General features: G+C 40.4%; 1 protein-coding gene across 1 annotated transcript in view; it reads left to right on the top strand.

Moving 5' to 3' along the window:
• Positions 1–18838, top strand: part of LOC134538585 (transcription factor SOX-8-like) — a 52261-nt gene that overhangs the window by 23231 nt on the left and 10192 nt on the right. Inside the window, exon 2 of the mRNA XM_063380010.1 lies at positions 15856–16033. Coding sequence (XP_063236080.1) covers positions 15856–16033 — 178 coding nt within the window. The remainder of the gene's footprint in view (positions 1–15855; positions 16034–18838) is intronic.

Genomic DNA, 18838 nt, shown 5'->3' with positions numbered 1-18838 from the left:
ACTTTCATGCTTTTTTGATTTTGATTTTCAGTATGACTTATTAAAACATAATTTCGTCATCACGAAGAGTACAAGAAATATTCAGATTGGCCAAACGAGGGAACTGTTAATTCTGGAGGGAAAAAAAACAACTATAGTGCTGATTGTATTACGGGACAAGTTAAAAAATAATATGTAAGGGAAGCAGAGAAACTATAAAACCCACAGAGTTAGGAACTGTCAGGAGATGGCATAACCTTCTGTAACGTAGTTTAAGACAGTTTGAAACTCGCCATCGCAATATTGGAACACCCAAAACATTGCGGAAATCATGCTTCATCAGGACTATGATAGTAAAATTCGCAGGGGCATATATTTTTCGCGAAAAGATTTAAAGACTAGCCGAGAGTTAAAATTTGTAGCATCGTCTGTGTATCGTGACTGAGTTTCATTCAAGTAGCCTACATGTATACTGCCGGCTCTCCAATCACAGTCATTCAGTGCGGAAGCAAAGGCGTTCTGAGTGGCTCGATCAAACAAGGCAATGGCTTCTCTTGCAGACGGCAGCCAATCACAAGGAAGAAACCGCTGGTGCAGGAATACTGTATTGCAGTATACTGGCGCTCAGATAATTTTTTTGACGCTCTTATTAAAATTTATGACTTAGAATTTATGTTGTTATACACAGCCACACAAAATATAGTCTACTGTATAGTCAGTGAGCTCTAGTTTTTGGACCTCTAGTACCTGGCCAAATTACACATGCTCATTGGCTACTGACTCGTAAAACCTGTTAGATGGGGTGCTTGTGATTCGATAATTATTTTGACGAGAGTTATTCATTAGCTCAGATTCCTTCTAACCAACTGTGCTACAATCACAGAAGCAGTCTAAAGTTATACGCATTAATTAATCGCAATTTTTCCGGGTTCTGAACACTGATTAAAAATCTTCAATTACCATTCTTAAATACACGGATGTATTCGTAAATTTGCGTTCATCGAATAATTTTTTTTGTCTCAAATTCGCAAGGATCATCTTAAAGTTTGAATCAAACCATAAAACTCGTATCGTCTACAGTAGGAAAAAAAAACACATTTTCTTTCCACATGCACGTTTTCCCTGTAAATTTATTGATAGGCAATGGAAAAAATTCGCCGCTTAAATGACATCTAGGAAGGAACCCAAAATCTTTAAATACTCGGGCAAATGCCAATTGCCAGTTGGCTAACGACTTTTGAGCCATTTCAACTGGGAATGTTGGTGATTCGACACTTGAAGGTGTTTCGTCGGATCAGAATCTTTCAAGTTGATTGCTGTTCAATCACTGAAGTGGCATGGAGTCCAACCTGTTACAAAATGAATCCGCGAAATTTTCCGGTCTTTATTTACTGTAATTTACCAACAAAAAAAAGGGGGGGGGTGGTCTGTAAAGTCGGTTTACGGACGATAATTTTACGTGATAACGTCGTAAGAAAACAATTGATGAAAAATTGCATACTTTTTAATTTTCAAATATTATTTACTTTTTTTTTGCAAATTTAATTAAAATAATTTGTTTAAATATAATCACGAACAATTAGTTAAAAAGCCCGCCTTAACCTGTTTGGATATTATAGAAGATTTTCTCGCACGGTGGTTGGCCGGTTCTTGCACGCTCGGCTCAGGCGGAACGTGACAATTTTTTTCCTGCGTGCAGCCGGCGTTCATCGATTGATAAGACGTTATCACTAGGGACACCTGTATTTCGCGAATACATTTCGTGTCAAGGTATTTCACAAAACACTGTAGCTTTTCTCCTGTGGTTATTGGCTGAGGTCGGCGAGAGGTGTCGTTCCGCTCTTGACGGGGCCGATGAGAATGTGGTCACCGTACTGCTGCACCCTCACAATTTGCCACGACTCTTAGAAAAAGCTACAGTGTTTTGTGAAATACCTTGACATGAAATGAAATCGCGAAATACAGGTGTCCCTAGTTATCACGTCAATAAATAAAAAGAAGTATGATTTCGCGTTTCCCCAGGAGGGGTGTGTGTGTTCCGTTGCGCACGCGACCAGACATATCCTCCCCGTCCTGGCGAGCAGAGGGTCCCCAGGCTTCAAGATGGAAGCCCTCGGCACTGGGGCACAACTGCCACAGGACCTCAGCCACCGAGGAGTCGAGGCGGACTTGTCTGGGAGATGTGACAAATCTCTCTGTGCCGCGGAGGACTGCCTCATTACGGGACAAAGGCGAGCTCTGTGCAACACTAACCCACCCCCCCCCCCCCTCCTCTCACGCCAGCCTTCCCCGCGTGCGAACAGAAATAATATTTACGTACCGCGCGCGGTGCTAGACGAACAAACAAACAGCGATGTGGTCCGCTGCAGACTCCACACTTGGCGCGACGCTTCTCTTATTATCTCCCCCGGGGCGCGACCAACGGTTTTTTTTTAAACATTAAATTAATATCGTTCCCCCAATTATTATTATTTTTTGCTTCCAGTAGTGATGCACTGTGCTAATAAAAAAATTTACTCCTCGTGTATTTTATAACACTTTCACGACATGCGCTTGCATTATGTGTGAGGTCTCGTAATGACGGCAGCCGACATTTATATTATGTACTACAAAATGTGCCAGTATGTTTTATCGAACTGAGGAAAAAAAATTTGTTGTACCATGTAAGCAATTTTTTTGCATTTGAATAGCTTTCGTTTGCTCGTGGCTTGACTTGCTACAAGTTGCAAACTTTTCTAGCAGGTCAGTCGATTTTTTACACTGTGCTTAAAATACATTTTCTAACACTCAGTTGAATGTTCGGGTCGAAGTATAGAAGTATATATATATATTTTTTACAGAATAGTTTATTTTTTCTAAAAAAAAGTTACGTTTGAGGGCCAAGTTTATTATATTTAATTTTAATACTTATTTTTAAATTTTATTTTTAATTGCACATTTGCGTTGTTTTTGGATGAAGCCCAATCACAGTAGGGAAAAGGGCATTTCCCACGGAAGAGTGTTCCATTTTCTCATTCTCTTCATCTCTGTTCTGTTGCTGGTGGATGTGGAAGTTTTGTGTGTAACGAGTTGAATATGTAAGATTTAAATATGAGCTGTAAAGCTACGGGAAATTCTATTTCCATTTATGAAAAAATTATTAAAACATTTAGTAGAAAAATTTGTGAGATAATCTGTGTCATGATAACATTCAAGAAGAGGGACTGATACGTAAAAAAAATTAGAATATAGTATTTTCGTCCTAATATTACTTTACGGTCACGGATTCCTTTCGAGACAGGCTGTAATCCAAACTCGTTTAGCTTAATGCTGCGTCAGTGATTGGACCGCAATTTGCCTGAAGGACTCTGAGCCAATGACAAACATTCAACAAAAGAAGTATCGAATCATAAGAATCGCAGTAAACAGGTGTCCCGAGTCGGTAGCCAATGACCAGGTGATAGTTGCCCGAGTAAATATAGAATCGTGGAGTCTATCCTAGTGGTCATTGAAACCGCGAATTTTTCCAGTCCCTAGCAATAAGGAATTTGACGTCACTACCTAACCCAACCAACCATTCGCACTATTTTACAGTATTTGAATGTTGCTAACCTCACCACAACTACGGTTCACACAATTTTTAAGTTTTCTAGGATCACAATGACGCATCAGTTTTCAGCAACTCGCAGTTCCGGAGAATAATAAACTCCCAACTCTAGAGGAATTGCGATTCCGTCAGCATATTACGTAGCGGGAAAACGCCAGCAGTTTATGAAGTCATTCCGACATTTATGTATGTGCCTGTAGATACGCTAGCGAGTGTTCGAGAATAGTGTTTAGCAATTATGTCATATCGAAGTCATTCCTCTGGACCAGTGCACGGCCATCTATAGAATCATTCAACTAAGAAATATCATCAGGTACATGTCGTGTATAAGATGCTCCCCCCCCCCCCTTATATATGTATAGAGTAAAGTTGTCAGCAGACAGTGTTTAGAAGTCACTGTATCCTCATATAAATACTAAAAAAAATTGGTTGTTTGTAAAGTCGGTTTACGGACGATAGTTTAACGTGACAACGTCATAACAAAACATTTATGAAATGATTGCATACTTTTATGAATAAAATTGAATCATTTTTATTAAATTATCACTATTTTGTATGGATACAAAGAAGGAGTGAAATGAAGTCTACAATTTATTTCATAAATTTACTTTTATTTGCACTCATTAATTCAAATATGTTTATTACTTTAACGAACAGATTATTTTAACTGTAACTTTTATACATGTTTGCTATTTTACTTCTTCCAATCTGTGTTATTCTGTTAAGGATAGGACGATGATAGGAAAAGTAGGAAACGAATGGGAGTGTTTCAAGTTTAATGTGCCTCGAAAAAGTCAAATCGATGGTTGTTACAATCGAGTGGAAGAGAGATAGATGCGGCGCAAGCGTACAATGAGCGTAACGGACACAGCGTAACGGGACACTTTTTCGTGCGTGCAGCCGGCGTTCATCAATTTATTAGACGTTGTCACGTCAAAATCTTTATGTAATCTATAAATAGAGATCGTAAAAAAATGGCGGTTTTATTTCGCAGTAAGTTAGAATCAAAATGAGTATAACAAAGAAGTATCGAACCACAGGCATCCCAGTTAACAGGTGTTTTGAGGTCAGTAACCAATGAGCGAGTGTGTACATAGAGGATCGTGGAGTCTATCCTGGAGGTAACTTTTACCATGAATATTTCCAGTCCCTATCTGTAAATGTTCAATAAAAATATTTTTTCTACATTTTTTTTTTTTTTAGATTTTTGTAAATATAATTTTTAAAACACTTTATTTTTCGTTGTTTAATTTCCTGATACATATCTCATTTATAAAACACGGTACAGAATGTAAAAACTATATCAAAATTTGTTGTGAAACGTTAATATTAATTCATATGCAACTGACCCAGGATTAGTTTCACTGGTGATATCTGCCCTTCGCGCGGTCGATGGAGGAAGTGGTCTCAGCTCTGGAGGAATTATTCCGACAGCGTCAAGAATAGGAGCCCTGGCCTCTTCTAATGGGGCGAAGAATCCGACCGCGATCTTCCCGATATCGGCCCCGCTGGTCGCGGTTTATACGTCAACCTGTCCCGTCGCGCCGGTAGCGCACCCCGACGCATCTGCGCGGGCAGGGGGAGGGGGGAGGAAGACGGGTATCTTGATGCGGAGCAAGTTTTAGACTCGCAGCGGCTCCCCAGGGCTCAGCTGCCGCTGTCGACGCAATAAATTTCCCCGGGGAGACAGAGAGAGAGAAAGAGAGAGAGAGAGAGAGAGAGACATGCGCCCGATGGCAAGTGGCAGCGGCTAATTTGTTGGGGCTCCTGCTATCTTCGGGGGGGGGGGAAAAAACACGTTAATTAAGAGCGCTCGCCACTCCTGGCCGAAATACTCTTCCTCCTCGAGTCTTTCCCCCACTCCGGTCGCCCCGACTGTCGCCGGCTCTCCCCTCCACTCCACTCCCGGGGTCGGGGAAGAGACCGCGATGGCGGAGTGGCGTGGCGGCGGGGTGGGGGGGGGGGAAGGAGAGGGGATGCTCCTCGACATCGCCGTCTCGAAGGCAGTCCGTCTCGGGTCTCGGCTATCTGGGGTCTGGATCGTCCCTTGGCAGCGCTCTTCATCCCCGACGCGCGCAGCACAAAGCGCGGGCCTTATCCCCCCCCCCACAGTCCCACCGATCTCGACGACAGTGTTGATAGCGCCCTCTCGTGGGAACACTTTTAACCCCCGTCTGCTCCACCTAGGCGGCAGATCACCTGCTGCGCGACTCAACCCTTTCACCTCCACGAATTCTTCGTAAGGGGTGGTTCGCGTTCTTTCCACCGTCCGAGATGTTAGCGACGGCACACGCTGTTATAAATTTTCACCTTCAATTTTTACGACGAACTCTGGTCTCAAATGATCCAGAGATCTTCGTCATTTTACGGACACTGGTTATCTTACTTTGAACATGAATCCAAAAAGAATATTATTGATATGTTAACCAAAAAAATTTAAAAACTGGTGAAGTCTACAGTTATTTTAGCCATGTGTGTTTCTCCCTCTTTTTTTTTGTAACGGAACATACAACTTGAAAGTCGAAATACGGCATAGTTGCCACAAGTATTCAGTTATTGATGTGTAAACATCTTAGCTGTCGGTATACGCCATGCGGTAGGAGTAATTTCGTGAATGTAACGGAAGTCGCATGGAACGGAAATGTGTAACCACGTGGTGCTGCTCTCTGTGGCGGATGACGCGAACCGAAGTTCGCAAAGCCAAAGAAAACTTTACAGTATTAATGTTTTAATGAATTTTAACAAGATGGGCAGTACTTTGATAAAATTCCTTGCCGAAAATCAGTTCCAAAGCCGGTTTTTTCTATAGTTTTTATCGCTTTTATCGGAGCCTCTCATTATATAGTTTAAAAATTGTTTTGCTGATCAAATTATCCAATAGACGTTGTAGCAGCTCCAACAGCGAATTCTAGCGGTGGGTGTGGAAACTACATGTAATTCGCGTCCAGATATTTAGTTGAAAACACAATTTTCGTACATATTTATCACGCTCTGCATTATTTTAAATTATTATACGTTAAATTTCGTATCCGGGCTTATATGTGTATGTGCAACGTGAGGACGCATACATTTGCTCGTTATCGAGCATGCCGTATACCGAAAGATAAGATTTAAAAATTCAAAAAAATTGGTTGTCTGTAAAGTCGGTTTACGGACGATAGTTTAACGTGACAACGTCATAACAAAACATTGATGAAATGATTGCATACTTTTATGAATAAAATTGAATTATTTGTATTGAATTATCACTATTTTTTATGTAAACAAAGAAGGAGTGAAATGAAATATACAATTTAATTGATAAATTTACTTTTATTTGCACTCATTAATTCAAATATGTTAATTACTTTAACGAACAGATTATTTTAACTATAACTTTTATACATGTTTGCTATTTAACTTCTTCCATTCTGTGTTATTCTGTTAAGGATAGGACGATGATAGGAAAAGTAGGAAACGAATGGGAGTGTTTCAAGTTTAATGTGCCTCGAAAAAGTCAAATCGATGGTTGTTCCAATCGAGTGGAAGAGAGATAGATGCGGCGCAAGCGTACAATGAGCGTAACGTGACACAGCATAACGGGACAATGTGCGTAACGGGAAACTTTTTCGTGCGTGCAGCCGGCGTTCATCGATTTATTAGACGTTATCACGTCTAAAACGAGAGAAGGGTAGAGGAGGGCAACCCCTGATGACTTGCACTTGTACCCCGTAAGGCCGAGTGAGTGGTTTCCAATTGCCGCACCATTCATTCGAGCAAAAGTATCTGAGCCCTAAAGTCAAGGTACATAAGTGCGACACCAAGTCGACATCAAGGGTTTATTCACGAGAAAAAAAAAGCAACTAACATCCAATGAAGCCTGTATTCTGCTGTGCCCTGCAGGTGAAGCCCAGGCTCATGATAATAAGCAGGACCAGCTGTGTGTTTAAACTTTGTAGCACCTTTGAATATATATACTGTATAGAAGTCGCGAGTGGATAGGATTTACTCTACGTTTTTCAGAAGCGTATGATGAGCAGCTTGGGAACTTCACCGCTGCAGTGCGCGGCCGTAACGCCCTGTATCGTCTTAGTTGTTATTTACACGTTAGAGCGCAGCTCTGTCGCCCGCTGTCATTCCCCGCACCCCCCATCTATCATTCACTGCAGCTCAAGTTCGTTCAACAGGAGGTGGAAGGGGTGTTTGAAGAGTTCGACTCTTGTCCACTAGGGACCACCACAAGTCGATGCCCTAGAGATGGTGGCGATTGCGGCGGTGAATTAACCAACTACCTCAAAACCGTATTAGAAATTTTAACCTGGGCTGGCGACTTCTATACAGTATATATATTCAAAGGTAGCACTGTCTGTGTTCCGTGGTTGGCTGGGTCCACTGTCAGCGCACCAGTCACAGCCATTAGCTTCCTGAATGGTCCGGCCAAACAGGGAAATGTCTTCCCTTGCAGACGGCCGCCAATCACAAGGGAACAATCGCTAGTGCAGACATGCCTTATTGTAGTCTATTGAGCGAGCAGATTATTTCTCGAAAAATACATGCCCATGATAATAATAATTATATACGACTAAAACTTGAAGGTACTACTATTTTAGAAATTACAGTAAATTTACGTACTTTTAAACGAAGAATTTAACTTTAAAAAAAAACGAAGATTTCTTCGTAATTTCAAATAACTTAACCTTCGTGGAATTTACAGCGTATTTGGACTTTGGAATTTTATGTTTTGTTTTAAACAAATGTAAATACACTTGGACAAATGAAGAGTGTTCTTCTATAGAATTAAATAATTTTTAAATGTTTTGTTATTATACCAAGGAATATTCTTTTTTGGATTCTTGTTGAAAGTAAGTGAACTCAATGATCATAAATTTACGAATATTCCTGGATAATTAGAACCGTCATTATTCTTAAACTGTAGGTGAAAGGTTTTTTTTTACAGTTTAGTCTATGGAGTCGGTGTCTGTTATAAAATTTTGTCTCCCTCGTTGGCAATTGGTTAGCAAAATAAGCTGTAGTTGTATAAAGGCTTTTGCTGAAAGTTAGTTTAATAGCTCAAAAGTAACTTGCTAAGAAGAATCGTAAAAATACCACCATTAAGTAGTATTGTTAGACAAAGACGTTGCCGTAAACAACACATCAGCATTATAACCTTTCATTTAAACGAAGCACAGTTTGGCCTTCCAGGCGGGAAAACCGAGCGGGGAGTCGTTCTTATTTTGACTTAAGTTATTAAAGCATAGATTGCTCACACCATGGTCCAAATATCACCGATACGGAAGACGATAACAAGGCAAGACGAACTAACAAATTTCTGACGACCCGATCAAGAATCCATAACAGAAATGTAACGAAAATATCACAGAAGATTTTCACTGTGGTGAAGAATTAAAAAATGTGTAATTGAACGCCATCAGGAAGCTGTAATCACTGTGTTTAAAACGAGCACATTTTATCTTGAAAAAGAAAAAGGTTTTTTTTTTTTTTTTTTTTTTTTTTTTTTTTTTTTTTTTTTTTTTTTTTTTTTAAGAAAATGCTTCGAAGTATTGTGAAATCAAAGAAAATGTTAGTTATTTAGTTGTTGCAGTTTTAAAATTGAACATTCTTTATTTTCGTGTTTTCATGTATGGTTGTAAATTCAGGCGAATAAATAAATAATCAAAATTAAAATTTTGCTTACAGATTGATAAGTAAATGGAAATTTTGGGAAAATAATATAAACATGCTCACCTCAATGTAATGGGCCGTGTGGAGCATTGCTAGATTAATTTTAAAAAAAAGACAACAGAGAGAAAAGAAAAATACAACCAACGAAAATAAATAAACGTCATTAACTGAATTAAATCAACGAAAGTAAGTATCCTAACTTCATTAGCATTGATGCTGAATATATTGTATACAGAGATAACGACTTTTTATAATAATGCTGATATTTATTACTTCTCTTCAAAATAAAATATCTTTCATTAATACTTATTTCTACATTGTTATATATTCGGTGTTTTATCACGATACTGTGCGAAATATTCTCACGGTTCAGCTGGCATATTTTTATTGTAAATGTATGGATATTTACATGAAATTTTCTTATTATTTATTTTTTTGTTTATGATGTGCTGCATGGCTACAGCATTTAGTAACATTAAATTTAATATTAAAATATGAGTATACGGAGGCGGTATTGGTTTAAACATGAACAAAATTGAGCTATCCATCAACTTAACTACACAGCGCTTTCTCACATTAGTTACTGGATATGGAGAGTTATAAATTTTAAATATTTGAAACTGCTCCAATTGCCTGTGTTAGTTTATTGTTTAGCATTAATTAAGTGATTTTATCTCACTAATATATCAATAGCCTTCACTAATCTCCCAGTGAACTACACTTTTTAAGCATGTATTTGAAGAGAACCAGTGATTTATCATTCAGCAACCCCCCGTTAGAAAATTTGTGAACATTACTATTTTCCTTTTTTTAAGTCACTGCGAGAAAAAAACTGATACATAAGTAACAACTATTTTTTTCGTATTTCGCCTTAAAGTTCAAATTTATATATATGCAATGCCTATATGATGGCAAAAATGATTACAAAGAGACTATATTAAAATCTGAACATTATGTTCTCTTGATATATATACCTATAAACACAAGTGTTTGATTTGTAAGGGTTTAGTCAGAGTAAAGTAAGAAAGCAGTAAAATCGGTCGTTTGAATACGGCTTTAGTTTGAAATAGTTATATATAATGAAACAATATTTTTTAATACTAATAATATGTCTATTCGTAATAATAAAAAAGGTTGATTACCCGTGAAAAAAAAAATTAAAATCGGTCCAGCAATATTCCAGTACTTTTTACCATATAACAAAGGCTCAACAAATAATAAATACTCGTTAGTCTGTCTAAGACTTAGTAACACCGTGTTGTTGCTTCATCCCTTATTTGTGAACGCGGAAAAACTTCAGCGACCATTTTGGACACAAACACACGCTCACGTGACTGGCGTATTGCGGGCGCGCGTAATGGCGGCTTCATAATGACTTTTCGGGAGGGGCTAGGCTATCGCACAAAGAAAGGTCGTAGTTGCAAAAAAATGAAAGTAGTCATATATTGGCCTTGGAATGTTAATTACAAATTACAGGTTTCAAATACAGAACCTTAGTAGCTCCATGCAACTTATGATGAGATAAAAGTTTAACATATGAAATTAAATATTTAAGTAATCATAAATATCCACTAATAAATAAAATTGGTCTCGGCAGGGGCTATCGCCCCCACTGCCCCCCTTCTGGAGCCACGCTTGTAACTGCCGCATGCGCTTCAAGAAGGCACATATGACGTGTCATAGGAACATGAGGTGTGGTTCGTAAGCTGAGATACATTTTTTAAGTGGACTATCTCAAACAATATTGGAGATATGAAAAAAAGTGAAAAGAATAGTATTTTTATAGGATTATTATAGGATTTTTAATGCTCTAACTTTTTTTATTAAAAAGTTTTCTTTTAAGGTTAATCATTTACAAGATATTTCTTTAAAAATCTAAAACAAATGCCTTTTTTAAATAATTCTTTCTCGTTTCTGACTCTACCTCACTTCCTATTCATCAGGACTTTTGATTTTAATTCTCCTGGACACTGCTAAATACGTGTAAAGTGTAACAAAAATATCGGATTTAATTCGACTACGAGCGAAATTTTAGCATATTTTGACTGGACTATTCCTATTAGAACTATTGCTAGTTTGAGAGCTTTCAACAAACGTTTCTGACAAATAATTTCAGTCCTGACATATGATACGTCGTGCTCTTGGCTGGCTAGGAACATCTGCGCACTGTTATGAACAACAGCAATCGTGCGGACTTTTCAAACGAAAACGCACTTCGAATAACCGAAGCCTTCTCTGCAGACGAGATACTGCGCCTAGTTCCAACTTCCAAGTACTGTGTTCTGTTATGAACAATACATACCTAGAGACCGGAAAAATTCGTGAATTCATTTCGCGATAGGTTAAAATACAAATCGTTATACCTCAGTGCTGCCTCTGCTATTGGCTCACAACTCACCTGGATGACTCTGGGCCAATGAGAAAACACAGGCTGCTACGTTGGGACGTCTCACAAGACAGCAGCCAATGAGTGGGTGACATTTGACCGAGTGTACGTAGAACTATGGAGTTCATCCTGCAGGTCATTGAACCCGCGAATTTTTCCTGTCCCTATATATACATGTGTGTGCGGGGAAGACGAGTGTGTTTGCTGTGTACTTAACAAGTTTGTTTTAAATACGTGAAATCTTAGCTCTCCGTATAAAGCATTTGATGGGAGTAATTTCGTGAGAATTGATCGGAAGTAGTTGATAGGAAATGTGACACAAATATGGTGGACCCATGTGTAGCAACATAAATCCTTACATAGTCACGTTCGTAAAAAAATTAGGATGCATAATTAACGTGATTATAATACATATTCTCCTTCTAAATTCCCAAAAGGCTAGGTATCACTGCGGCAGATACCGCGCTTGGTCACCTAAAAGGGCGTAATTCAATTTCGTCATTTTATTGAATTATCAATATTTTGTATGGATACAAAGAAGGAGTGAAATGAAGTCTACAGTTTAATTCATAAATTTACTTTTATTTGCACTCATTAATTCAAATATGTTTATTACTTTAACGAAGAGATTATTTTAACTATAACTTTTATACATGTTTGCTATTTAACTTCTTTCAATCTGTGTTATTCTGTTAAGGATAGGACGATGATAGGAAAAGTAGGAAACAAATGGGAGTGTTTCAAGTTTAATGTGCCTCGAAAAAGTCAAATCGATGGTTGTTCCAATCGAGTGGAAGAGAGATATATGCGGCGCAAGCGTACAATGAGCGTAACGGGACACAGAGTAACGGGACAATGTGCGTTACGGGACACTTTTTCGTGCGTGCAAGCCGGCGTTCATCGATTTAAGACGTTGTCACGTCAAAAAGGTTTTTCAATTTTAAGATTGCTGTTCGATGTGTAACATCTTACCTCTCTGTATGCGGCATGTGGTAGGAGTATGCCTACCTATCTTCGTGAATGGAACGGAAGTCTCTTTGAACCTGAATGTGTAACCACGGTGCTGCCATCTGTGGAGTGTAGCACAAACCAAAGTCCACAAAACCAAAGGAAAACTTTATTGTAACAACTATTTAATGAAATTTAATAATATGGGCAGTGTTTACGTGAAATTCCTGGTCGAAAATCAGGTCCGAAGCCGGGGTTTTGCCTATATTTCAATTTTTTTTTTGTTTTCTCTTTTATCAGAGCCGTTTCATTCAATATTTTACGATTGATTTTTCTCTGCAAATCGAACGATTCGATAGTCGACCTAGCTGCTCCGGCAGCGAATTCTAGCGGCGGGCGCGTAAACTACGTGTGGTTCGCTTCCTGAAACGTGGTAAAAAAAAAAAAAAAAAACACATAATTTTCGTACATTTATCACGCTCGGCATTATTAAAAAAAATACCGTTAATCCAATTCGGCAACCAATAGCTACCTTCCCGGCCGAGCCTCTCCGGACCTCTCACACCTCTCACTCCTCGGAGAGGCCGTGGTCAGACCGAGGACATGTCTCTCCGAGCAGAGAGCCGCCGACCAGAGTGGTCACTCCTGGGGCCCGATCCTCAGTCACCACTCGACCTGGGCGCCACGAGGATACCTCGCAGCATCCACTGGTCGTCCCGGCACCTGGGGGGGTTCTCCGACCTGTCGTGGTGACTGCCCTCTGTCCGCACCACGGGGTCGCCTCGGACACCGCGCCGTGGTCTGCTTCCAGGACCGGTCTTTTGGATCCTCACATCGACGCGAGGCCTCTGGGACCAGAAGGGCCTAGCAGTGCTGATCCGCCCGGATGATCTTCCAAAGCCTCCTGCCGTTTGCCTGCAGAGCGGACCTTCCCGCCTCGCCCAGAGATATGTACCTCTTTCCCGACATCTTGAGGACCGTCGAGGCATGTGCAGCTCAGGCCTCGGTGCGTGATCCCGTCGGCTCCCGCCTCGGACACTCGTGCCGGCGACAGCTACCGACACGCACTTCTCCCCCTTCTCACTAATTAAGAGCCGGTGAACACTCCCGATAACCCTCCCCCCCTTCTTTAACACAAACAGTCATCCGACCGTTCACTTCCTAGGGGATGAATCCGCCGCGAGACGCATCGCTAATTACCGCCGGGCGTTCATTACCACTTCCTGACGCCGACCGCCGCCCGACGGACAACGGAAATAGCCGAATCGTTTCCCCCTCTCCTCTCCCCTCCCCCCATGTCGAGTGCGGCAAACATGGCGGCGCGCGGCTTGGCGTTCACAGGTCGGCGCGCCCAGCCAACGGCCCGAGTAGCGACGCCGCCGGCTAATTCGGGCGCCTTCATTAATTCCTTAATTCCGCCCCTGGCCGCCTTTTTCTTTTTCCTCCCTTTACTCCCCTTCCCCGACCGGGCCCGCGGCAATTACTTGGAAACAACCAGCACGCTCGTGTGTTTCACGGAGTGCTTGTGCTGAAGAAGGGTGAAGAGAGGGGGTTGTAAGGTCTCCCAGGAACAAACGTGTTCAAACACCGCGTCCCCGCTTTGATCGCGCCCGAAATAAGTTAACTGCGACCGACAAAAGCACCGCCGCGCTGGGTCCTACACAGTCTGTGTGTTTTTTTTATAACGATTATTATTATTATTATTGTTATTCTCGCCTCTCGGCGCGTAATTAACGCGGCGTGAAATCGCGTGGCGATTTGATGGAAGCGGCAATTTCACGCCGCGTGAAGCGAACGGCTCCGCGCCTGCGTTATATTTTTGGCGCGCAACATCTTAGCTCCCGGCGTCGCGTGGAACGGAAGTGTGTAACCGACCACGTTGCGCGCAACGAAGTTCACGAAGCCAAAGGGAAACTTTATAGTGTTAACTGTTTAGTTAAATTTTAAACGGTGGTCCATTCGCAGTAAAAAAAAAAAAAGGGTAAACATATATTTCTTTATTTCTAGCCCATCACGAAGTGAATCCGCAAATGTGTCCAGTGCTTACTTATGTTTAGAGACTGGAAAAATCCAAATACGTTTAAAGTTTGGCTGGTTCTGTGATAGAAGCACAGTTCGTGAAATGGACTCAGAGTCATTTTATAACCTCCAATAAAAGAAGAATCTCAGTTAAAAAGATGTCACGAGTCAGTAGCCAGTGATCAGGTGTGATTTTTCCCGAGTACATAGAGGATCGTGGAATCTATCCTGGAGACCATCGACACCGTGTATTTCTCCAGTCCTTATACTTATTATTGCAGTTTAATGAGCGATCATTTTTTTTTGTGGAAAATACGTGTGTGTTCTTCAAGCCCATACTTTGCTTATGAGTAGGGGCAAGCAATCTTCGCGAAATTGATTCCGAGAGTAGCTGGTAGTTAAAACACTGTAGCATCGTCTCTGTTTCGTGTATGGGTGAGGATCTTTCAGGTACATGTCTACTGTTACGACACCGATCATAGTGATTAAGTTCAGGAAGCAAACACGTCACGTCCTGAGTGGCTCTCTCGCAGACGGCAGCCAATCAGAAGGAAGAAACCGCTGGTACGGATATAGCTAGTTGCAGTCTAAAAGGCGTTCAGATTTTTTGACGTGACAACGTCTAATAAATCGATGAACGCCGGCTGCACGCACGAAAAAGTGTCCCGTAACGCACATTGTACCGTTAAGCTGTGTCCTGTTACGCTCATTGTACGCTTGCGCCGCATCTATCTCTCTTCCACTCGATTGGAATAACCATCGATTTTAATTTTTCGAGGCACATTAAACTTGAAACACTCCCATTCGTTTCCTACTTTTCCTATCATCGTCCTATCCTTAACAGGATAACACAGATTGGAAGAAGTTAAATAGCAAACATGTATAAAAGTTATAGTTAAAATAATCTCTTCGTTAAAGTAATAAACTTATTTGAATTAATGAGTGCAAATAAAAGTAAATTTATCAATTAAATTGTAGATTTAATTTCACTCCTTCTTTGTATCCATACAAAACATTGATAATTTAATAAAAATAATTCAATTTTATTCATAAAAGTATGCAATCATTTCATAAATGTTTTGTTATGACGTTGTCACGTTAAACTATCGTCCGTAAACCGACTTTACAGACAACCAAATTATTTCCTTGAAAAATGCCTGCCCCTACTGGTGAGTGGATCGGCGAAGAAATCACGGCTGTTTGTTTGTTGTTTTGATGGTTTGTTGTTTTGTTTGTTTGTTTGTTCGTCGGTTGCACGTTGTCGACTGCCCCGCAGGCTACGACTGGACCTTGCTGCCCGTGACGCAGAAGTCGACGGCGAAGAGGAAGCAGCACATCAAGAGGCCGATGAATGCCTTCATGGTGTGGGCCCAGGCGGCCAGGAGGAAGCTGGCCGACCAGTACCCTCAGCTTCACAACGCAGAGCTCAGCAAGACATTGGGCAAGCTCTGGAGGTGAGCCTGTGTGTCCTCCCGCGCTGCGAACCACGGCCCAACCCCCCCCCCCCTCCCGTTCACAGACACGTGCTACATAGAGCCCGGAAAAATTCGCGAATTCATTTCGCGATAGGCTAAACTACAAATCGTTATACCTCAGTGCTTCCTCTGCTATTGGTTCACAACTCACCTGGATGACTCTGGGCCAATAAGAAACACCCAACCAAAGCTTTATCGAATCACAGGCTGCTGCGCTGGGACGTCTCACAAGACAGCAGCCAATGAGTGGGTGGCATTTGACCGAGTGTACGTAGAACTATGGAGTTCATCCTACAGGTCATTGAACCCGAGAATTTTTCCGGTCCTTAGTGCTACATTATAACTAGAGACCCGAAAAAATTCGCGGATTCCTTTCCAGACAGGCGCTGGAATCCAAACTCGTTTTAGCTTAAATGCTGCGACAGTGATTTGGACCGCAATTTACCTGAAGGACTCTTGAGCCAATGGCAAACACTCAACAAAAGAAGTATCGAATCATAAGAATCGCAGTCAAAAAGGTGTCCCGAGTCGGTAGCCGATGACCAAGTTGATAGTTGCCCGAGTACACAGAGAATATGTGGAGTCCATCCTAGTCGTCATTGATACCGCGAATTTTTTCCAGTCCCTATATATAATAGCATGGTTATTTCTAGAGACCTGTAAAATTCGCGGATTCATTTCGCGATAGGATAGAGTCCAAATAGACTACTTTTGACATTATTTTGCTTCAGTGATTGGGCCGCAGTTTATCTGAAGGACTCTGGGCGCAATGGAAAATCTTTAACAGAAGAATTAGCGAATCACGATCATTCCAGTCAAACAGGTGTTACGAGTCGGTGACCAATCAGCAGATGTGATTTGCACGAGAGTGCGTGGATGATCACGGAGTCCATCCTTTGGGGATTTGAAATCGCGAATTTTTTTCCGGTCTCTAGTTATTTCTTACCTACACTTTTTTCAGAATGTTATTTAACCTGAAAACACAGGGTATAGTTATGGTTACTATTTTATAATTCCAAACTAAGCTTTATTTATAAAATTATTTTACTTCAGAATAACCACAGCGAGTATGTGTATTTATTTCGCACGCTGAGATAAAAGTAAACAGTGCTGGTCCCGGGCCCTGGACGCAGGGGTCTACAACCCCCCCCCCCTTTTTGGGGGCCATAGTTCCCCCCCCACCTCCCCGGGTCCTTGGTCGCTCCTGAAGGCCCTCGCTGGCTGGACACCGGGACTTGTCGAGTGTTCACTTCGCGACAGGATAGAATACACACACACACACATATCACAATTTTATGGACACGATAACTAGGGACCGGAAAAATTCGCGGGTTCAATGACCTGTAGGATGAACTCCATATAGTTCTACGTACACTCGGTCAAATGCCACCCGCTCATTGGCTGCTTGCTGTCTTGTGAGACGTTTCCAGCGTAGCAGCCTGTGATTCGTATAAAGCTTTGGTCGGGTGTTTCCCATTGGCCCAGAGGCATCCAGGTGAGTTGTGAGCCAATAGCAGAGGCAGCACTGAGGTATAACGATTTGCATTTTAGCCTATCGCGAAATGAATTCGCGAATTTTTCCGGTCTCTAACGATGACTACCTCAATTTTTCACAAATTCACTTCCAAGCTGATAGACAAATTCAAGCTGTGGAAAATTTCGGTCGAGTTCGTTAATGGGCAATATCCGACAAAAAGGGGTAGAAATGGGGAAGTATTTGTTTTAAAAAAAAACAGAAGAAAAAAACGGCTGCTACTCCCATAATATTGAAAATATTACATCCGTTTGAACGTATTATAACACGTAGGAGTGATACCGAAATATTTTTTTTCTGAATAAATGTTTCATAAGACTACAAGGGGTTAAAAAAACAAGGGTTTGAGGATAACAAAAATTACCACTTCCTTCGCAGGCGCTCAATATCGAGTATGTCTGAATTGTTTGTTAATCTTACAGTTTTTATCTAAAATTTGTCAGAAACATTTTTGATTAGACGAACTATTTCTGCAAGGGGCTAATAAAAAGAGGGGTAAAATTAGAAGAAAAAACGTAACTCCCTTAGTAGAAACCATATCGAGTCCGTTCAAAATGTTTGTAAATATTATAAAAATTTCATCTAAAACTTGTGTCTGAAACATTTTTTGATAAGACAAAACATTGTTGCAGGGGGTTGAATAAATAAAGAGGGATAATTAAAAAAATCATGAATTACCTACTGTGTACACTATTAAATCAATTCTATTACTTAGAAACCATAAATTACTATCTAAAATTTTCGTCTGAAATAATTTTTATTGCGTCCAACTATTACTGCAAGGGGTGGAAATAACAAAGTTAGAAAGGTTAGAAGACAAAAATTTTTAATAGAATTATTATCAAGTCCGTTATAATTTATTGTAAAACTCCTAAACTTCAACTAAAACCTTTGGCTGAAACAATTTCTGATTAAACATACTATTACCGTAAAAACAGGAGTTTAAATTTAAAAAAAAATATATTTTTCTTAGTAACAAATTCGTCAGATTTAATTTTAAACATCTTAATATTGCCTTAAACTATTGTTCAAAAAATGTTTATACGATTACATATTAGTGCAAGGGATGAAAAATAACAGCATAACTACCTTAGTAGGCATAGGTAATATATATTTTTAAGACATACATAGCTAGATGCAATGAGTTAAAAACATTCAAAATATTTTCGCTGCATCGAATATGGGTAATATTTAATCGACGTTTTTAGAATATTGGCGAACATATGGGATGTTATGTACCTTAAGTTCTG

The sequence above is a fragment of the Bacillus rossius genome, chromosome 13 (assembly GCF_032445375.1).
Source record: "Bacillus rossius redtenbacheri isolate Brsri chromosome 13, Brsri_v3, whole genome shotgun sequence".
NCBI classification, from domain to species: domain Eukaryota; kingdom Metazoa; phylum Arthropoda; class Insecta; order Phasmatodea; family Bacillidae; genus Bacillus; species Bacillus rossius.
Note: the sequence above shows the minus strand (reverse complement) of the source record. Positions and strands in the feature narration are given on the sequence as shown.